General features: G+C 33.3%; 2 protein-coding genes and 4 non-coding genes across 8 annotated transcripts in view; 2 read left to right on the forward strand and 4 right to left on the reverse strand.

Moving 5' to 3' along the window:
• LOC115238583 (protein furry) overlaps positions 1 to 20299 on the forward strand; it is a 33160-nt gene that overhangs the window by 5710 nt on the left and 7151 nt on the right. The window contains 19 exon segments of the mRNA XM_029812548.1: positions 50 to 239; positions 329 to 505; positions 2045 to 2215; positions 2299 to 2448; positions 2549 to 2718; positions 2813 to 3084; positions 3724 to 3878; positions 4086 to 4249; positions 8722 to 8931; positions 14082 to 14218; positions 17160 to 17264; positions 17329 to 17463; positions 17548 to 17816; positions 18006 to 18132; positions 18314 to 18504; positions 18584 to 19224; positions 19293 to 19461; positions 19529 to 19838; positions 19944 to 20247. Coding sequence (XP_029668408.1) covers positions 50 to 239; positions 329 to 505; positions 2045 to 2215; positions 2299 to 2448; positions 2549 to 2718; positions 2813 to 3084; positions 3724 to 3878; positions 4086 to 4249; positions 8722 to 8931; positions 14082 to 14218; positions 17160 to 17264; positions 17329 to 17463; positions 17548 to 17816; positions 18006 to 18132; positions 18314 to 18504; positions 18584 to 19224; positions 19293 to 19461; positions 19529 to 19838; positions 19944 to 20247 — 4047 coding nt within the window.
• Positions 3919 to 8701, reverse strand: LOC115238581 (FMRFamide receptor-like). 3 transcript variants are annotated; one of them, XM_029812544.1, is made up of 4 exons: positions 7738 to 8701; positions 5317 to 6228; positions 4653 to 4857; positions 3919 to 4485 (listed from the first exon to the last, which is right to left on the reverse strand). In XM_029812544.1, the coding sequence occupies exons 2-4, from the start codon at positions 6112 to 6114 to the stop codon at positions 4382 to 4384; spliced, it is 1107 nt and encodes a 368-aa protein (XP_029668404.1). In that variant the 5' UTR covers positions 6115 to 6228; positions 7738 to 8701; the 3' UTR covers positions 3919 to 4381. The 3 variants fall into 3 exon arrangements, with proteins under 3 accessions (XP_029668404.1, XP_029668406.1, XP_029668405.1); XM_029812546.1 differs by lacking the exon at positions 7738 to 8701 and having other exon boundaries at positions 5317 to 5806; positions 5976 to 6102; XM_029812545.1 differs by lacking the exon at positions 7738 to 8701 and having other exon boundaries at positions 5317 to 5818; positions 5976 to 6058.
• Trnaa-agc lies at positions 14774 to 14846 on the reverse strand. The gene has a single exon. It is a non-coding gene; the product is annotated as a tRNA-Ala (tRNA).
• Positions 14926 to 14998, reverse strand: Trnaa-agc. Its single transcript has one exon. It is a non-coding gene; the product is annotated as a tRNA-Ala (tRNA).
• On the reverse strand, positions 15078 to 15150 carry Trnaa-agc. The gene has a single exon. It is a non-coding gene; the product is annotated as a tRNA-Ala (tRNA).
• Trnaa-cgc lies at positions 16461 to 16533 on the forward strand. Its single transcript has one exon. It is a non-coding gene; the product is annotated as a tRNA-Ala (tRNA).

Genomic DNA, 20299 nt, shown 5'->3' on the forward strand with positions numbered 1-20299 from the left:
TATATATATATATATGTTACATTATCTTTATATTTCCTTTATATTGCAGGATTTCACGATGAAAACAGTACCAAGAGTTCTTCTTCGCTTAATCTAAATGGGGCTGATCCATGGGCCAGTTGTCTATTTGCCTTTCTGGAAAAGGATAGAGTACTCACTTTATGTCCAAATGCTGTTGCTCATTCTTGGCCCATTGTCTTTACTCGCATAAACTCTCTGTTTTCAGTAGTGGATCCCACGTAAGATTTAATCTTTATAATTAATTTGTGTGTGTATTTGGTATACATTTCAATTTTGAAATAATTAAAACTCATTAAATTGTATACAGTCCGGTAAATGACAACAGAGCTTCATTACTGAGAAGTTCGACGACAGTGAGAAAACCGATAAACGAGAGAGACGTTTATATGCATATCTGGAAAAATTATCTGACTTTTGGATATAGAGTCGTGCCACCTGTACCAAATCCGGTCGTTCGGTGCGCCAGTCCAGATCTCAGTCTCAGGTAAGTTAACATATAAATATTTATGGCAGGAATTCAAATATCATATGTATCATTCTATTACATATTATTATTATTTAATATTTTCAATAAAGCTTCAATTTAAACGATTATTCATGCTTATTATATATTACTCAATGAAAAATACGTGTAATTGTGTGCATCGCTACGCTCGTTGCAGATACAATTGAACGAATTTATATTTAATGAACAAAAGTGTAGCAAAGTGCCTTGCTTAAATGTATTTAATTTGATAGAAGCTATCCATGCGATTTGTATTTACACGTAAAATTTATTGAGATACTCAAATAAGATCGTGAATAATTAAAAGCTCATGTTTAGCAAAATAATATATTAGAGCTTTAAGTGTATCTAAGAAAAGTTAGTCACGCAGAATAAAATCAATATCACTTAGTATCAATTGGTGTTGGATCATATTTACATTAGTGTCTACCATTCCACAGAAACATCTTATTTATTCACTTGTCTCAGGAAATATTACATTAAATATATTTTACAGAATTGTAAAATAATTTATAGTTTTTGCATTTTAAATGTTAATCCTGTACACTGGCACAGTTATCGAGTTATAATTTATTTTTTTTATAATATCTTTTTAATTAAATGCACATAAAATATATATCTATTACTATACACAATATATACTCAATTTAATATCGTGCACATTTTACAATGGCGATTTTGCCATCACGTACACTGGCACCAATTCGTACCAAATTCGCATTTTGCACATTCGGGAGCGGAATCCATATCTGCTCTGTTCTTTTCCTCTATGCATATACACACTTCGCTTTATTTTTCGCAACACTACATCTCTCGCATGCTGTCTCCTATCGTTCTATGTCTCGTACATGTACATCTTTCTTTCCTTCTCTGGAAGATATTAGAGTAGTAGACTTTCTGAGCAGTAAATAATGTCTGATATAAGGAGCATTGGTGGTACACTGTATTGCATACTCTAGTGGTCAGCATACGGTGGAGTTTGGTGTGTTGTGCATGAGTAAGGAGTTGAGTCAGAGCCTGGAGAATCTCGGCGGGGCGCAGACCCTGCCGGGTCGGTTTTCTGTACCGTCCATTTCCGGCATCTACACCCGTCATAAGCGTACCAGGTGAGCCTGAGAGATTAATAATCGCAAACAAAAACGACCACGCTTCCTTCGATGTCACCCGGGATTTGAACGGTCGTTGGTAATCGCACTCTGTATTTTCCACTGTTGAATCTTCGTCTCTCTCCTTACTCTTTTATATAACGCAACACAGTTTGATATATTTTTTTTTTTTTATTGAACTTACAGCTTCGTGCTCGAGCTTTCTTGCCGGCCTAATAATTCTTTTCGCGCAAACTTGCATATTGCCATCCTTGCCTAGCCTCACGACCGTTCCCGATCGCTTTTTTCTAAAATTAAACTTTGACGGATATATTTGAGCGCACACAGAAAATTATTAATTTACGAAATGTATAATAGAAAACTAATGTAACAAGTTTGGAAGTGGTGAAATACAGTAATACCTTTTTCACAGCTCTTCGCCAGACAGTTTATCCGCAGAACGTGGTGATAACAAATCACCGGGTACAAACGCGAGCCCGGCAGCCTTGTACAAGCTGACTGTACCTTTGCTGAGATGCGAGGCTGTCGACGTCAGAGATGCCGCGGTGCAGGCAATTGGAAAAGTGAATGCTGATGCTTTAAAGTAAGCACGTTTCTGTATGAAGAATTCTCTATGAGTTAGAATAAATTGCAAAACATTTCTCGATCATCTTATGTTTGCGACAGAGACTTGATGGAAGAATTGGTTCCTTACATCCGGGAAGCGGTAGATCGGAAACAGGAAAATATGAGACGGCGAAGAAGACGTGATGCTTTGAGACTGCAGCTAGTAAGAGTACTGGAATTAATTGCCGAATATGGAACATTCGGCATCTGGTGAGTTGTATACTGTTATATATTTTTTCGTTTTTTTCTTTCTCTATTTGTTTACACTCTATGAATAGATTTTAAAGAAATCGCTGTAATCTTTTTCCAGTTCAGCGGTTTTAGATCGCGAGACACAATCCTTACATCCTACATTCGTCGAGTACATAGATGGTGCACGCATTTATTTAGAAAACGAGACCGATAAGGAAGCACCTGCTGTACGAGACATTAAATTGCACTTCTGTAACTTCATCAGGAAAATGATTAAGAGTTTTTCACGTAAGCAATTTCACTCAATTTTGAGTTTTGAAATAAGTTTTTATATATAATGTCTTGAGTCATTCATTATCTTATTCTTTTTTTGTTTCTCCAGTGGAGACATGTTACACCTTGTTAAAGAGGGACTTAAGAAGAAATCTGTTCATGCTCTTTGCTAGTTGGGCCGGTGTTTATGGCAAACCGCTTACAAGCACGTCGTCTATGCAAGAGGAAGAAAAATCTTGCACGGAATTGCAACTTTCAGCCTTGCAAGCTATGAGTGGATTACTCTGTTGTGGATCGTGCTTTAATCCACAATCGCTTTCGGAAGAGGGTGCCATTTTATATCAATGGTTGGACTCATTATTGGCCAGTAAAGATGAAAAGGTAAATTAATTATTTCTCTCTCGTATAAGTTTTTATCTGCAAACGTTATTTTCTTATTATTTTAACATTCAAGATTACATATGTACAAAATTATATGTAATTAATAATAACAGGGTGTCTGATAATAATCGCCTCACCCGTAATGTGCAAGTAAAGCAGGTAAAACCGAGGAGAAAAGTCCTGTACTATTTTGATTTTCACAATAATTATTGAGAAATTAATTAAAAAAGATCGGCCAATGCGCGCGAGTATTATCGCGCGGCGGGAAAGGACGGCCCATTGACATGTGGTTGCTGGGACACGAGAATCTAGCGTTATATACCGCTTGTATGTAACTGTTGTCATTTGTAGAGCATCCCTCTTATTGCTTCGCCACGTGCCTAGCATCACGTAAATAGGAGGTCTTTTCTTGTCGCGGGTTTCTTACTCTTGCGGATTGATCTTTTTTAAATTAATTTCTCATTAATTATTACGAAGATCGCAAAACGATAGAGGACTTCCCAACTCGGTTTAACCCGCTCTACCTGCACATTACGGGTGGGGCGATTATTAGACACCCTATATATATTACGCATTGAATTCATTGTCAATTGAATTAAGATATCCCATATTTTATCTAATGTTATACCTTTGTTGCAGATTTATGCACTCGCACGTGAAACCGTCGTATTGTTGCTCGAGGGAAATCCCGATATTGGTACGCTTTTGGATTGGGTGGTGGATCGATGTTATACTGGCGCTCCACAAGTAGCCGACGGCTGCTTTCTCGCTTTGGCAACAATTTTCAGCGCCAGGTATGCATAAATTCAAAAATTTGTCTTAGATATAAATGTATCATATAAAATCGCGTTTTATTAAGTAGGAGAAAATATACGATATATACATATATCGAATAAATTTGAGACGCATACTTCTGTATCAATGGAGAGACTGATATAATCGTGATATAATAATTAGATTCGTGAACATTGTAAATACGTTTATGATTTGGTCTTTTTCAGGGAATATCCTTGCGATCACTACACTAGCGTCATCAATGTCACGTTGATGAATACAGGATGTCCTCGCGCTCCGGTCCACGATGCGGCGCTTCAACTTCTTCAACTGTTAGATCAACGTTTTTTCGGAAACGTAGGTCCGCTTTCAGCTACAGAACTTGAGGCTGGTAAGTAACTTATTCTTCTCTGTATACTATAATACTGTATATATCTGTGCTTTATAATATATCAGTTTTTAACTATCACTTTTAACACATGATTTATTCAGCTAATTGTAATGAAACGAATTTTTCACTGTATCACAATCCTTTATTTATTGAGAGCTTTTGCTGACAATTTTTTTGTTGTGCATTGTCAAAATGCGATTGTTTCGACGAATTACATTTATGCGTGAATTCTGAAACTGTAAAAAATGCGAAGCTTTATCAAATTGATCGCAAATCTAGATCGTGTTTGTTTTATTAATTAACATAATTCATATAGCAAGAAAGAACGAAAAAATTTCTTAATCAATGTAATGCTCGTGCATCTACATTCGTCGTTGTTACCTTATTATTATTAAATATTTACCATACTGTTTTCCATGGCTTGCCATCTGTATAAGAGTTTCGCTTCTCCTAGTATTTGAACGTTTTATAAACATGTCGACCATCGCTTTGCGAAAATTCTGCCCGCTCGCGCAATAAAAAATAAAGTTTATTCCGAAACTTGTAGCGAATAATAGGTTGCACATTTGTTGCGCCAGAATGAGCCATATTGGTGATTTGTTACAGTCCTAAATTTAACAAATAATAATTATAAAACAAAAATAATAATTATTAACATACTGTGAAATATTAAAAATATTATTACCAAAAAAGTATAGTTTAATGTATAAATTAACAGAGTTCAAATAACAAAAAATCTATACTACAATATGATACAATACGATTATTATATAAACCGTGATTTAATAAAATATTAATAATAAATAATATATTGTATCCGTGGTTGTGCATATACCCTTCTATTACACAGATTTCTAATTTCAACAAAAATATTATGTAATGCACAAGAGCATATTAAATGAGACTCCATTAATTTTGTAATTTATAGAAAACGAAATTTTAATTCTAAAAAAGATTTAATTAACGAAATTTTTATCATCTATACATACTTTAAAATAAAAAAAAAATCTTTATGTAATGATCGATATTATATCGATCGATTTAACATATTAAATGTAGATACGTACGTAAAGAAAAGCGATTAGCCTGAGGACGAACGATGGCATATTGAGACAGAAGAATGTGCTCGACACGAGCAGAAGCATTTTTGTAACCTTGGTCTGCGGCATTTTATCTCGAAGAGTCTGAGCTTTATCGTTGGAAGTGTTGGATTCTATAGTTAAAGTTCGTCGGACATGGTCGAACTTGTAAATATTGCGCGCTATCAGAGTATTGAAGATCACTATCATGGTCAAGGGCAAGGCGAACGTCATGATTGTGTCGAAGGTATTGTAGGCGTTTGCCCAGGATTCCCAATTACTGTCCAAGTCACAGCCACCCGTATTGGATGTAGAAAACAGGAGTACCGGACTGCATACCAGAATCGCTAATATTGTCAGGCTGATTACTACGGTCTTCGCTCGGGCGACCGTACATAAAGACTGACGACGAAGTGGCCACCTGACCGCCACGTATCTTTCGACGGTAAAGGCCACTACCAGCCACACACTGAGGAAGCTGGAGAGAGTGCTGAGGTAAATGAAAAATTGGTTGAATCCCCACCGATTGAACAGATCTATTTTCACCATAACGAGCCAGACTACAAAGACTGTCACCAGGAAGATGGCATCGCTTATCGCCAGCGCGCCCAAATATATACTGGATGAGAAATAACGTAGTTTCGTACCGAAAAACACGCATACGGATAGGCAGTTACCCAGCAGACCCAAATGTACGAGAATCGGCGTGTAATATCGTTGGATGTCTTGTAGGACTATGTTAGTCATGTTTTCTTGTATTATTACGCTTTGATTTTCAACGATCATCCTCGCATGTCGATTTAAACTTGTCTACAATCGTCGTCAATGAGAAGAGAAGCAGAATACGGCAAAACTGCGCTGAGCATAGAGCGCATAACAGCTTGCGTCATGCACGATGACCTGCAAGAGCATTAGTGTTATATCGAAAGAAAGAGAGAAATATTCCAAACGCACTTCCTCTAAACTATATATCGAGATTAGGACTAAATTTAGAAACTGAAGATGAGCGGTCACTTGACGTTTCGAAGCCTTACACAATTACAAAGGCATAAGAAATCAGAGTTTTTTTTAGGCCTTTATATTTTGAATAGATAACAAAATTTATATTTCATTGATTTGTATTTTTTAATTAACTCCAAGTATTTTATTTGAATTGCTTTTCAATAAATCTTAATGGAATTAATTTTGCATTTTAGTTGTCAAAGTTGTAATTGTTGATTATGCAAGATGCATTTTAATTGTCGATATAATTCTTAACATAACAAAGATGGAAGCGATGTTTGGTATTTCCACACATTTTTCAATTATTCTATTATTTGATAAAATGAATGTGTTTTGCATCCATATATCATAAAATGCAGTATCAGTGTTTACTATAAAAAGTAAATTTACGAAGAAATATAGCACTTATCACGTACACACGGAAATCCTTCGCACGCAGCAGATATGCTATCATTAGCGATCATACTATTGAAATTCAAATCATTGCAATTAAATGAATACGTTATACTTTGATATTGTTTAAGATAAAATTTTATTATTATCATTGAACTGAGACAAAATATTCATTACTCGGTAAACGTCTTTTTTGACACGTTACTTTTTCAACGATACCTAATTATAAATAAAACTAAGAGAGACATCATTTTACAATACGATGACAACCACATGAGAAAAATTCTTATCTGTACTGTAACACAACTGAAAATTCGATATAGTTTGTCTTTAACTTTGAAGTATATTTTTTACGAGTTATAATAGCAACACTCGTTTTGTGAAATGCGAATAATTATATCCATATAAATGCAGGAAAACATATTCTTGATATGATATTAGTATTCGATGATAAAGATAAAGTGCTTTAGATTTCTTGGGGATACTCGATACAAACTGTTTATTCGAAGAAAATGAAAACTTTAAGTGATTATATTTACCTTTTAGTTTTTCAATCTTATGCTCTTTAATTTTAAGTGTTTATATTTATCTCCTAGTTTTCAATCTTATGCTATATTTCTGCATAAGTTGTACTTAATAGAAAATAAAAAATTTTGACATATATCAGTTTGATATAATATAAATTTTTCTTTTTTATAAAGAAAAATAAAAAAATTTGCTATTATGTTGAGATAATTATATATACGTATATATAATTACATAGGAATTTATATAGAAGTATTATAATAAAATAATTAGATTTATATTAAATATCTTTAGTAAATTTATTCTCTTTTTACGTGTTTTATATTTCCTTTAAAAAGTATAATATGGATGCTTTTCAGTTTTCTTTTTTTTTCATTCCGATTAATTGAGAAGGCTCGTCAAATACTCTTAGATATCAGAAATTGATGCATATCTTTTTATTTTAATTAATGGATTAATGGTTTATTTGGGAAAGTGCCAGATACAAACCATTTATTGGACTACTATCCAGATTCTGTAGATATAATTTATGACATGATGATGAAAGGTGCTTTTAACTGCGATGTTCCAAACACTTTTGAACCTTTCAATATATATAAGTCTTACGCATTAGATGTAAGATCTTACGCAAGATCGTACACAGTTTTAATGTTTTGCGAAAATATGTAAAAAGTCTTCTTATACGCGCAACACGTGTTATATTTAGTGCCGGTGCAAGATTATCAGTCTCTCATTGATATTACTTAATAAATTTCTCATTTCAGATATTTGCGACACTTTAATTTAATAATACACAATCATTTATTAAAATTAAATATAAATGATTAAGTGGATTATATAATAATCACAATATCTTTCACTACTTCGTTTTATCTTTAAAAGAAAAGCAACGAATTAAAAGCATCACGATAGAATAATATGAATTTAATATTTAATTGAAACATTTAGTTTTCGGACACTAATATTGCATTTTTAGAGAATGTATCCGAGTGCAGTCTCAACTATTTCTGCTAGCTGCCAACGCATCCATTCCTGATAAAGCTTGGTGCATCCAACATTCTGGCTTCTGCGCAACAAACTCATATATAAATTTCCGGCTCTTCGCGGCGCATGTTATTCTGTCATATCATAAAAAAAACTTATGTGAGCTTATTGAAAAAGAATCTGATACAGAAATACATTAACATAAAAGTGCCACGAGTTTCTTTTTTCTTGCAAATATATATATTTGATTTTTGCCGGAGAAAAAGTTATTTATTGATGTAAGATGTTTTTTGCAAAAAGTACACAATTATAGTATATATTTAGACATAAAAAAATCGTACACTATGTGCACGTGTTATAAAAATATCAATTTGGTTCGCTATAAACGTAGATAACATAAATACCCATTTGCCAATTCTATTAATTAATTTTTAATAAAGAGAGAAATAATTATAGATTTTTCAAAATTTTTAACATATTTTGTCACAGGACACAATGACCCTCTTGCCAGTTCCACTGCAACTGTGACTTCCGGACCAGGTCAACAAAGTAATCCTGCAGGTGAAATTTCCTCCGGTGGTACAATTAGAGGTGGCACATTAGATGTCCTCTTATCAACCACTTATTGCCGCAGTCAAATGTACCTTTCACGACAATTGGCTCAGTTACATCCGGAGCTCACGATGCCGATGTTCAGCGGTAAGTCGAATCTCCATTAATATTTTCACAACCCTAATTTCAAAGATTTATTTTGTAATATAATATAGTTTTATGATAATATTATAATTGAACATATCAAGCTAATTTTAAAAAAAATTATTGTTTTGTATAGTTAAAAGATAAAATTTTTAGTTTTCATGTTTTTAAGAATTTAAAAAAAATAAAAGGCTGAGAATTTCTTAATATTTCTTTAGAATTGCTTATGATACATATAATTCGATATAGTTAATTACAGTTCTCCGTATTTGCTGGAGTTGATTGATCTGTTCCGCGAAATGCAAAATGTAATTGATTAAACATCGTTTTATTTAGTTTTTCTGTAATTCTAATATTGTGCCGTGTCTAATATATTTTAATTTAGCGCAGTGTATAACATAGCATAATTAAAAACTTTTTAGTATATGTAGGCGTATGTGGAATATGTTCGGGGCACTTCAATTATAGAGAAGTATTTCTGCATGAGCTATAATTATTTATATAATATAGTTTTATGATAATATTATAATTGAACATATCAAGCTAATTTTAAAAAAATTATTGTTTTGTATAGTTAAAAGATAAAATTTTTAGTTTTCATGTTTTTAAGAATTTAAAAAAAAATAAAAGGCTGAGAATTTCTTAATATTTCTTTAGAATTGCTTATGATACATATAATTCGATATAGTTAATTACAGTTCTCCGTATTTGCTGGAGTTGATTGATCTGTTCCGCGAAATGCAAAATGTAATTGATTAAACATCGTTTTATTTAGTTTTTCTGTAATTCTAATATTGTGCCGTGTCTAATATATTTTAATTTAGCGCAGTGTATAACATAGCATAATTAAAAACTTTTTAGTATATGTAGGCGTATGTGGAATATGTTCGGGGCACTTCAATTATAGAGAAGTATTTCTGCATGAGCTATAATTATTTAGTTGTAATTAAAAATTAATTTTTTTCTTGTATTTAAATTTTTGAGATATCATTTTATTCTATTTATTTATTATATTGTTGTAATGTGAAAACATATTTTAGAAACAATGTAATAAAGAATATGTTAATCGTAAATTGTCAGATACGCTAAATGCATAAAAATTCTGCAATTCTTTTTCCTTAAGCTGATATTATTTCTGTAGAAGATAGCGTATTTATATTAACACACGCTTACTTTAGAACTATATGAGAAACTTACACATTAAAAAAAAAAAAACATCCAAAGAGAGAGAATCTCTTTTGTATATAATTTTAAAGCTATTTTTATATTTGTTTTTATTTTCTTATAACTTTAAAAAATATGCACAATTTTGTGAATGTGTTTATAAAAATAAGGATTATTTGAATCGAATTAAAAAAAAATCAGTTTGAATGTGATTTATAGATTTACGTAATATAGAATACTATCCGTTATGATAAAAAATTGTTATGTTTTTCAAAAGCTTTGACATATGAAAAAGAATTTGCATTGCAATGCAATTTATGCAATGTAGTTTATGCAATGCAATTTATTTTGCGTTCTAAATAACATGATTATAACGATGATTATAACGCAGTGGAATTACTAAAACAAACAAAGAATTATTTGCTTTTATTATCATAGAAGCGCACGCGCAATAAGAAAGTCACAAATTTATGCAGCGTCGTGCGATCTTAATAGAATTATAGTTATTTGCACAGACAATTGATTCTACGAATGTAATAAAGAATGCTAATTATATAATATAACAATTCTCACATGTCTATTCTCTCATCGATTATCGTTCCGGAGGCGTGTTGCATAAATCATATAAACATTGAATTATCGCTGATCTGTTTAACGCCTATTAATAGGGGAATTCGCATCAATATTTTATAATTCAGAGTAACGCGTCAACAAAGGATATATTTTAAAAGTTAGTTTAATATTACAATGTATAAAACGCACAATACAATTATTTGTAATACAAAAATACACACCAATCAAACAATAGATATCTGTATGATATACCACAGGATCCAAGAATTTATAAAGAAATGAAATATGAGTTTTTGATTGATAGGGTTGAAAGATTGCATCTATTGAGCACGTGGCGTTTTAATCATCTATCACATAAATGATTCATTTATCAGTGTAATAGTTACAATTCGAATATAGAGATTTTCATGTGTACTGCAGTGCAATTAATAATATATATTGCTAAATTTTATCAAAGAAGTATATATATTTTTGTTTCTTTATGCTGTTACGTATTTTTAATGATGTAAATGCTGATGAACTCAGTGCAGAGCGATTTAACTCCCTTTTTTAAGAATTTGAGAAAGTATGCAGGATGTCTGATAATAACCGTCCCATCCGTCGTGTGCCAGGTAGAGCAGGTGAAACCGAGGAGAAAAGTCTTGCATTATTTTGCCATTTTTGTAATAATTATTTAGAAATTAATTTAAAAAGATCGATTAATTCGCGCGAGTATAAGTGCGTAGCGAGAAGAGACAACCCAAAAGTTTATAGTCGTTAGGCGCGCGACGAAGTTTTAGAAGGAGCATTCTACAAATGACAACGGTTACGTACGAGCGGTAAATAACGCTGAATTCTCGTGTCCTAGCAACTGCATATCAATCCTTTGGGCCGTCCTTTCTCGCCGCGCGCTAATACTCGCGTGATTTGATTGATCTTTTTTAATTAATTTCTCAATAATTATTGCGAAAATCACAAAATGGTAAAGGACTTTTCTCCCCGGTTTTACCTGTTCTACCTGCACATTACGGATGGGGCGATTATTATCAGACACTCTGTATATTTTTCTTAACTTTGAAAGTAATTTTCAAATATTTCCAAAAAATTAAAAAAAAAAAAAAATAAGTCGCACACAGAAATTTCGAAAAATTTTAAAACAAAATTTTTGAATTTAAAACTTGAATTAAAGAATTTGAAATTAAAATTGATTAGTTAATCCTTAAAATTTAATTTTTTGTGATTAATAACAAAACAAACGAATTTGAAATGTTCTTTGGATTGTTGTTCGCGGAATTAGCTTCTTAAATAAAATCCAGGAACGACACACTTGTAGAAGACTAACAATAAGAGAAACCGTGACCCTTATGAATTTAACCTTTTAAGTAGAATCACCTTTAATCACTTTTAATGAGTTGCAAGACATATCAAGTTGCAACGTTCTTGTTTACATAATAGATTGCTGCTCTTCGCTTTAATTTTGTGACGCATTCTGTCATACATCCTTCATGCCACGGATCATTTTAATGGATGTTTAAAAAGCATGAAAGATTGATGTGGCACGTGTGCTTACAAAAGAAAGAGAGAGGGAGAAAGACAAAAAAATTCGTGCAACAAGAACTCAAAATAATTCTATTTAGTTAATTACTGTCTTACACATTTCTGGCAAATTGGTTACATTTGTTTGTTTTATTACGCTCGAAGCGCCGAACATTTTGTTTGCGGAACGATGTAACATGAAGTGGCAATTTTAGCTCGTTGAATTCTATATATGATATCACATTCGATAGCAGTGTGCAATACAAGAATAAAAAAATTCTATTTTATTTAAAGAAAAAATCTTTTATTCGTATAACTTTTCGATGGTTATATTTTTTAAAGAATTGATAAAATTTAATAGACTGTTTGATTCAGATATTCTCTGTTTAGACAGTGTTTTTCTTTTATAAATTAAAATTTCTGAGCTTGTAAATGTGCGTTCAGAAAAATTAATCATAGTATACTAATAGATTATATAATTTTATTTTTATATGTAATAATTTAATTTTATATTTATACATTGATTTTTACACGATAAAACATTTTAAATTAAAACTAAAAATATATAAACGAGATAGCTACATATAATAACAAAATAAATGTAACGTAGATATAATTTGTTCAAAACAGAAACTAGTATTAATTGTAAACTCTTTCTCAAATATTTACGACAAGTATGTATAAATTAATTAAAGGACTAAATTACAACTAAACGTTTAATAAACATTTCTCATAAACTAACATATGAGAGAAAGAACTAGATTACAACTAATCATTTGATGAAAATTATTCATAAACTAGCATATGAGAGAAAAGACTGCATTACAGCTAATTATTTGATGGAAATTACTCATAATGTAGCATATAAGAGAAAATTTACAAATGATGTTAGCTGTTGATCAAACAAACTTATATTTCGTACAATCTATATTGTATAAAAAAAATCATATCTCTGTAGAAGTGAAAAAAATAAAGATGCTCATATTTCAGGTTTATATTTCAAATTAAAATTATAAATTAGAACAACAAAGATATTGTATTAATAATTGATATAATGTTACTGTACAGAATCATATCACACAAAAGGGAAAAGAATTGTAGAGAAAGAGAATGAAATATTTATGTTAATTGTTTTATGTAATCTCACACACACACACATATTTTTGAAATACAGAAGCGCAATGAGAGAGTAGGCAGCATTATTGAAACAACCGCAGATAATTGCAGGTAGTCATGGAAATAATTCCATGTGATTTTACGCGTGCACACATGCTCTGAAAACTAGTATGTTATTTATGCCGATGAAAATAACGAATGTTCTTCCACATCTTGCTGTTTCAAATGGAACATTATATCAATACCGTAAAAAGCAATATTGCAAATATGTTCATATAATCGGTATACGAATTAATTAAATGCAAAATGGAAGGGAGTAAGAGAGAGAGAGAGAGAGAGAGAGGAAGAGAATAACAAAGTCATTTGCATTAAATTTACTCAAGTTGCAAAACAACCGTCGTATATTTAAATGATTTCAGATATATATATGTATGATAAGATATGAAAGAAAGCTGAATAAATTTGGCAAAAACAAAATATTAAATGTTCACATATATTATCTAAAACAATCGTCAACAGATATATTTGAATGTAATAATTGAATCTATTTAAATAATAAACAGAACGAGAGAAAAAAATTTAGAAAATACTATAAATTTATAAAATGATGTATATTTATATGGATTTACATAGGTTTAGAATAAAATTTGCAGTGTCAATGATAGCTTAATATTTAACTATAATTAATGTCGAATAAAAGAAAATATGCCGGTAATCATAGATTATTGATGTAATTTGATGTGATTTGGTTTTCATTTAATATCTCGATAATTTACATGTTTCAGAAATTACACATCGATTTCAAACAGCCCGTAGAGAAGTTCGGCAATTATTGCTGCAGTATTTGCTACCCTGGTTACATAATATGGAACTTGTTGATCCTAATGTACCACCACCATCTAATCCGTTGAGTTATTACCAGGTGAATAAAGCTCATTATCATAATTATCTCTGGAATAATAGCAATGCGGAAAATTATAATCTGCAATTAAATACAAAAAATATTTAAAAGAGCTAATATAATCGATAAAAAGATTATCACTAAAAGTGATATATATTACATATAATGTTATCTTTCGAGAGCTTATAAAACACTGCAAACTCATATATTTTAGCCATATTTTACTAGAATTGGAATCTTTTCGTCATATTTCAAGGATTATACATTTCAATTGTCGGAAAGTTGATGAGATAACCAAACTTTGCAAGCTTTTAATTGGACAACATTTCCCATAATGCATAACGAATACATCTCTTTATTCATAAACAAACACATAAAATAACACGAGCAACTTTGAAAAACAAAATTATTGTTTGAAAAAATGAATTACACGTGTTATGAAGGTGCCGGAGAAATTGCTTCAGATAACCTTGCATGAAAGAGTTTTGTTCGTTTCATGATGATAAATTAAATTCTTATTATGCATTGTGTATGCCATAAACAATTTAATTTCAACAAAAAAGCAAAAAGAAAGTTTGGAGGCGCCGGGTATCGATCCCGGTACCTCTCGCATGCTAAGCGAGCGCTCTACCATCTGAGCTACGCCCCCTGTGATCTAGATTGTGGGCAGGATTGTTTTAAATCGCGATCGTGATCCACTTTCAGTAAAAGGATTCAAAAAGTGATCTTGGAGGCGCCGGGTATCGATCCCGGTACCTCTCGCATGCTAAGCGAGCGCTCTACCATCTGAGCTACGCCCCCTGTGATCTAGATTGTGGGCAGGATTGTTTTAAATCGCGATCGTGATCCACTTTCAGTAAAAGGATTCAAAAAGTGATCTTGGAGGCGCCGGGTATCGATCCCGGTACCTCTCGCATGCTAAGCGAGCGCTCTACCATCTGAGCTACGCCCCCTGATTACACTTGATTTTAACGATCATTTTTTAATATTATGAATGATCTACTTTTAGAAGGAAGCTTTAAATATGATTTTGAGAGATTTCCTAGTATTTATCTTGCCGCTTTGCATGTGTAAAATGCGCTACATGACGTTTCATGACGTACTTGATTTTAATGATCATTTTGAATTCTGATTGATGAAAGGAACTTCAGATATGACGATGAAAGCTTTTCATGCTCATTCTAATGCATCGCTTATATAAAATTAACGAGCTATGCCATCGTGATGTTTTTGATCTTAATGATTATTTGGAAAGTTATAAGTGATCTATTTCTGACTAGAAACATTAAATATCATCTTGGAAGATCGTAGCATTTTGCAAAATACACTATCTCAGTCTTCCTCTCATTTACTTGATGTAAAATTGATGCTTTATCATTTTAAATATCGGTGATTTTTATCTGGCGATCGTATACACATGGACTATATAGGTATTGGTTTTCAATTAAGACGGATTGATTTCACAATTATGGAAGTGTATTGGAATCTTGTCGAATCGTAGTTCGATTGGCCTTCGAGGAAATTGAACATAAATTTACAAATAACTGTTAAACAATCATCAAAGCAAACTACAAGTTAAGAATAGCATTCCGATTTCAATGTGGTTCGCAAACACGTGAATGTCACAAAGTATGCATGAACAGAAATTTAATGATAAAATACGGTAAACATATATGACCCTTTTGTAAAGAATATTGTTTTATCAGACAAGACTATAGAGAATTTTAATAAAAATATAAAAAAATATTAATCACAATAAAAAATATTGAAATTGATGCATTACATAATAAAAATTTAGAAATATGATGAAAAATCATATACAAAAATTTATAAAATATATACGTATATTCATATAGTTAAAAATATACACAGAACTTTCGGTAAAAAGATATGATGATAATCTCATTATGACACTTGGCACATATCTTACAACTATCAAATATAATAATAATCATTTCAATTTCATTAATTATAGACTTCTAATATTAGATAAATTTTTAATATGGGAGATACTCATTTTCCACACGAAAACTTTAGGAATCGAAAGCTAATATATATTCAAGATCTTGTTTTACATATCATTCGGTTATCAATAATCATAATGTGATTTTTTTTGATCATTATAATTGCGAAGAGGTCCAATGGTAGAAGATTTCGCATGCGACAAGTACCGAGATCAATCTTTAAGATATCTCTTTTTAATATCGTTTATCGTATGAGATCATCGACGATCGTAATCATTCTCTTTATCATGTCGAACATCGGGGACGTAGCTCAAATGGTAGAGCGCTCGCTTCGCATGCGAGAAGTACCGGGATCGATACCCGGCGTCTCCAAGATCTCTTTTTATTCCGCGCGATTATCAATGATCGTAATCCCTATCTTTATTTTTAGTTTGATTGCGAATAATATAACTGAAACGATAAAGCGCGACTTAAGCGGCGTAGAATGTGGTGCGTTTGATTTTTGAAAATAAAATCCATAGCTATTCAAATAATTTAATAAAGAGAGAGAGCATAACATACTCATTGCATTCATTTTCCATTTAAACTGTTCGATTATTAATGATAGTAATAGCTTTAATCAATAGAGGTGGAGGAGTGTAGGGAGAGGGAAATAATTCAAATGGTCATCGAGAGAATTCGCTTTGCATGCAAGCGTTATTGTAATCGATTTCCAATACCCGCACCTTTCCTTTGATACTTTCACAATTGTCAGTAATAATAATATTACGATATGCAAATGATTAATATTAGATTAATAATAGCTGTTCTGTCATATCTTGCAAACAGATCGTTAAATTTAATGAAATAATTTTCGCAGTAGAGCGTAGCTAGAATTTCAGTCTTTATAAATATATATATATATAACTTGCTAGTGATTTTTTATCCAAGAACTATCTAAAAAAATATTTACAAGATCTTACTCTGTATTTTTTTTAAATGGTTAACGTTTTCAACAGTATTACACGAGCGATGTAACACGTGGAGGAACACGTAGAGAAGGCTGGGGCAGCGCAGAAGCGACGGAGATGGTGCTCAATAATCTCTTTTACATCACAGCAAAGGTAAAATGCTTTAGTTGTTATCACGTTAAGCATTATTTAAAACATCGATTTAAATATATTACAGTTTTCGGATGAGCATCCTAAAGAGACAGAGGAACTTTGGGCGACTTTATGTGGTTGCTGGCCGAACAATCTCAAAGTTATAATACGCTATTTGATTATCATCTCGGGGATGGCGCCTCAAGAACTGCTGCCATATGTAAGTGAAACTTTTGGGATGATTTTACTCGCAGTAAAGTGACAGAGATGTAATCTTTGAAAGTATCGAAATGTTATTTATCAGGCGAAACGTGTTGTATTGTATCTGGCACGGGCTCGTCCAGATCGTCTCGTCGATGAAATGATGACGGAATTAGAAACGGTCGAGACTCTAAATTGTTTAATTGAACGGACGGAAACGCCACCCTTTTATCGGCTCACCAGCATGCGGAAAGCCTCGTCGCATAGCGACGCTCCAGCGGCCGATCCTGCCAATCCTCCCCGTGATCTCGGCGTCGAGAAAGGTACCATCCATACGAAAAGACATTCCGGAGAAGATCCCGTCAAAACCGGGTAAATAACTAAGTTTACTGAAATCTATTATTCATCATCGAGATTGCATAAATTAAATCTTATTTTAATTTAAAAAAATGCAGGTCTAAAAAAATATCTTTAGAGAGCAGTTATTTTAAAATATAAACTTTTTATATAGTAATGCAAAGTTTAATATGGTTTTTCTTGACATTTGTATTTTCTCCATAGTTCCAAGTCCGATACCGCGCTACGAGCACTCGCGGGGTTTCAAACTCCAAGGGCGGAAAAGACGAGGACTGCAAGCGGTCCGCCAGTTCTTCCAGACGATCTATCAACTCCGACTACGGAAGCCGAGGTTATTATTCAATTAAAACTTGGTGACGCTTAGCAAATAAAGGATATAAAGGATCATAAATTTCTATAATTGAAAAATTTCACTTTTCAATTGCGAAGTAGAGAAAGTTCGGAAAGATATTAACTAATTAAGAAATTAATTCTTTTAACGATCCAATATGAAAGTAATTAATCTATTTTAGTTAACTACCGACGAATCGTGTTACGCCGCTCGTAACGGGCCCGTTGGAGTAAATGGAAAAATGCCATGTGTCGACGAGAAGTTCGATATTCCTCAACCGCATCCTTTACCGATGCCAGAATACGGCGGATATTTTGCTCCTTTAACTGAGTATTTGCCTGACAGTTCTCAGCCAATAAGCGGATTCCACAGGTATAATTCCAATACTTAAATTTTTGTTTACTTTGCCGAGCAATGTACGTTAATCATTCTTCTTTACCGTAACTCTTAGGTGCAATATCGCCGTGATGTTGCTCACTGATGTAGTCGTCGACGGAATTCAGCTGGATTGGGCCATACACGTCCCTTTGATGTTGCACATAGTCTTTCTTGGATTAGATCACTCGAGGCCATTGGTGCGGGATCACTGTCGTTGCCTGTTGCTGAATCTATTGGTCGTGCTTGGCGATCATCGCGATCATCTTGGTGTGGCACGCGTACTTCTTGCCTCCAAGACGGAACAATTGGGATTGGGATTATCCACACCGGCGTTGCCAGTGCTGGAACACAACTTTACGGAAGTGGACCCGGAATTCGACAGTTACCTGTATGGTCCTCCACCAGTTCCGCCACCCACAACTCCACCAATATCATCTTCGCCACCTCCACCCTCTTCGCCCCCGCCCCCGCCACCTCCTCCGCCACCGCCTCCGCCACCGCCTTTGCCTCTCGATTCTTCAGCATCTCTGTCGGTACCTCCGCCGCCTCCACCTCCTCCACCTCCGCCGCCGTTACCTTCTTCTTCAGTTGCGGACAGTACACCTACTCATTCGTCTTTATCAAATTCGACATCGACCCCGCCGTTGTCGATGAATCACGGGAATCAGTCGGCAGCAGATGACAGTAAAGATTATGGGAATTCTCACGCGTACGGTAAGATATCCATACATATATCTTGAATCTTCACAAAAAATTAGTAGAAATAATAAACAAATTTGCAGAATCAGCAGTATGCAATAGCTGGCCAATCTCGAGCGGAACGACAACGAACACAGTACCGCCCGTCATTGTAACTCCGGAAGATGCGAACAATTGGACCGGACCTCAACCAGGTCCCAATATGCCGATACAGGACGTTATTAAATCCTTGATTAATTTTCTAGCATCTAGGTACATATAATTAATTACGTACATGGGCGAATAAGATTTTGAATTTAATATAATTTTCTAATAATAGAACAAACCAACCGCTGTGGAATTACGAGGACATGACTGCCAAAGTATGGTGGGTGCGTAGTGCCGAGCAACTCACAGTATTATTACGACACGTGTTACGCGTCTTTAGAGATTCGTTGCCTCATGCATTAGTCAGCCAAAGATGGGCACAAACGGCACTGCAATTGGGTCTTTCTTGCTCATCCAGACACTATGCAGGAAGATCTTTGCAAGTTTTTCGTGCGTTGCGTGTTCCTATAACATCTAGGATGTTGTCCGATATCTTATCCAGATTGGTGGAAACAGTCGCCGAGCAAGGCGAGGATATGCAGGTACCGTTAAACATTTTTAAAAGCATAATTTTTAATTTTTAATGCGAGTAAGAGTGTGACATACTATGACTATATATATATTCTGTGTATTTTTTTTTGCATCAGGGATACGTAACAGAGTTGTTGCTAACATTAGAAGCAGCTGTCGATTCGCTCGAATCGGATTTTAGACCGCTCGATTTTATGAAAGAGATCTTCAAGTCGACGCCTAATCTGAACAATAAGGATCCTGTGTCGGGAAATGTAATCGGAGGAAAACGCAGTCCAGGTGGAGGGAACGGTTATCCGGTTGGACCGCACATGTTCTCTCACTTAAATCAAGGCGGACATACAAGAAGCACTAGCTACTCAGTCAGTTATTGTATGAAAAGGTCCAGCGGTGGCAATTCTACGACCAGCGATATGAAAGGTTATTATTACATAATGATTCTTGCAATAATCACATTGTAAACTTTTTCTAT

This window comes from Formica exsecta, unplaced genomic scaffold, assembly GCF_003651465.1.
Source record: "Formica exsecta isolate Colony F162 unplaced genomic scaffold, ASM365146v1 scaffold350, whole genome shotgun sequence".
In the NCBI taxonomy this organism is placed as follows: Eukaryota; Metazoa; Arthropoda; class Insecta; order Hymenoptera; family Formicidae; genus Formica; species Formica exsecta.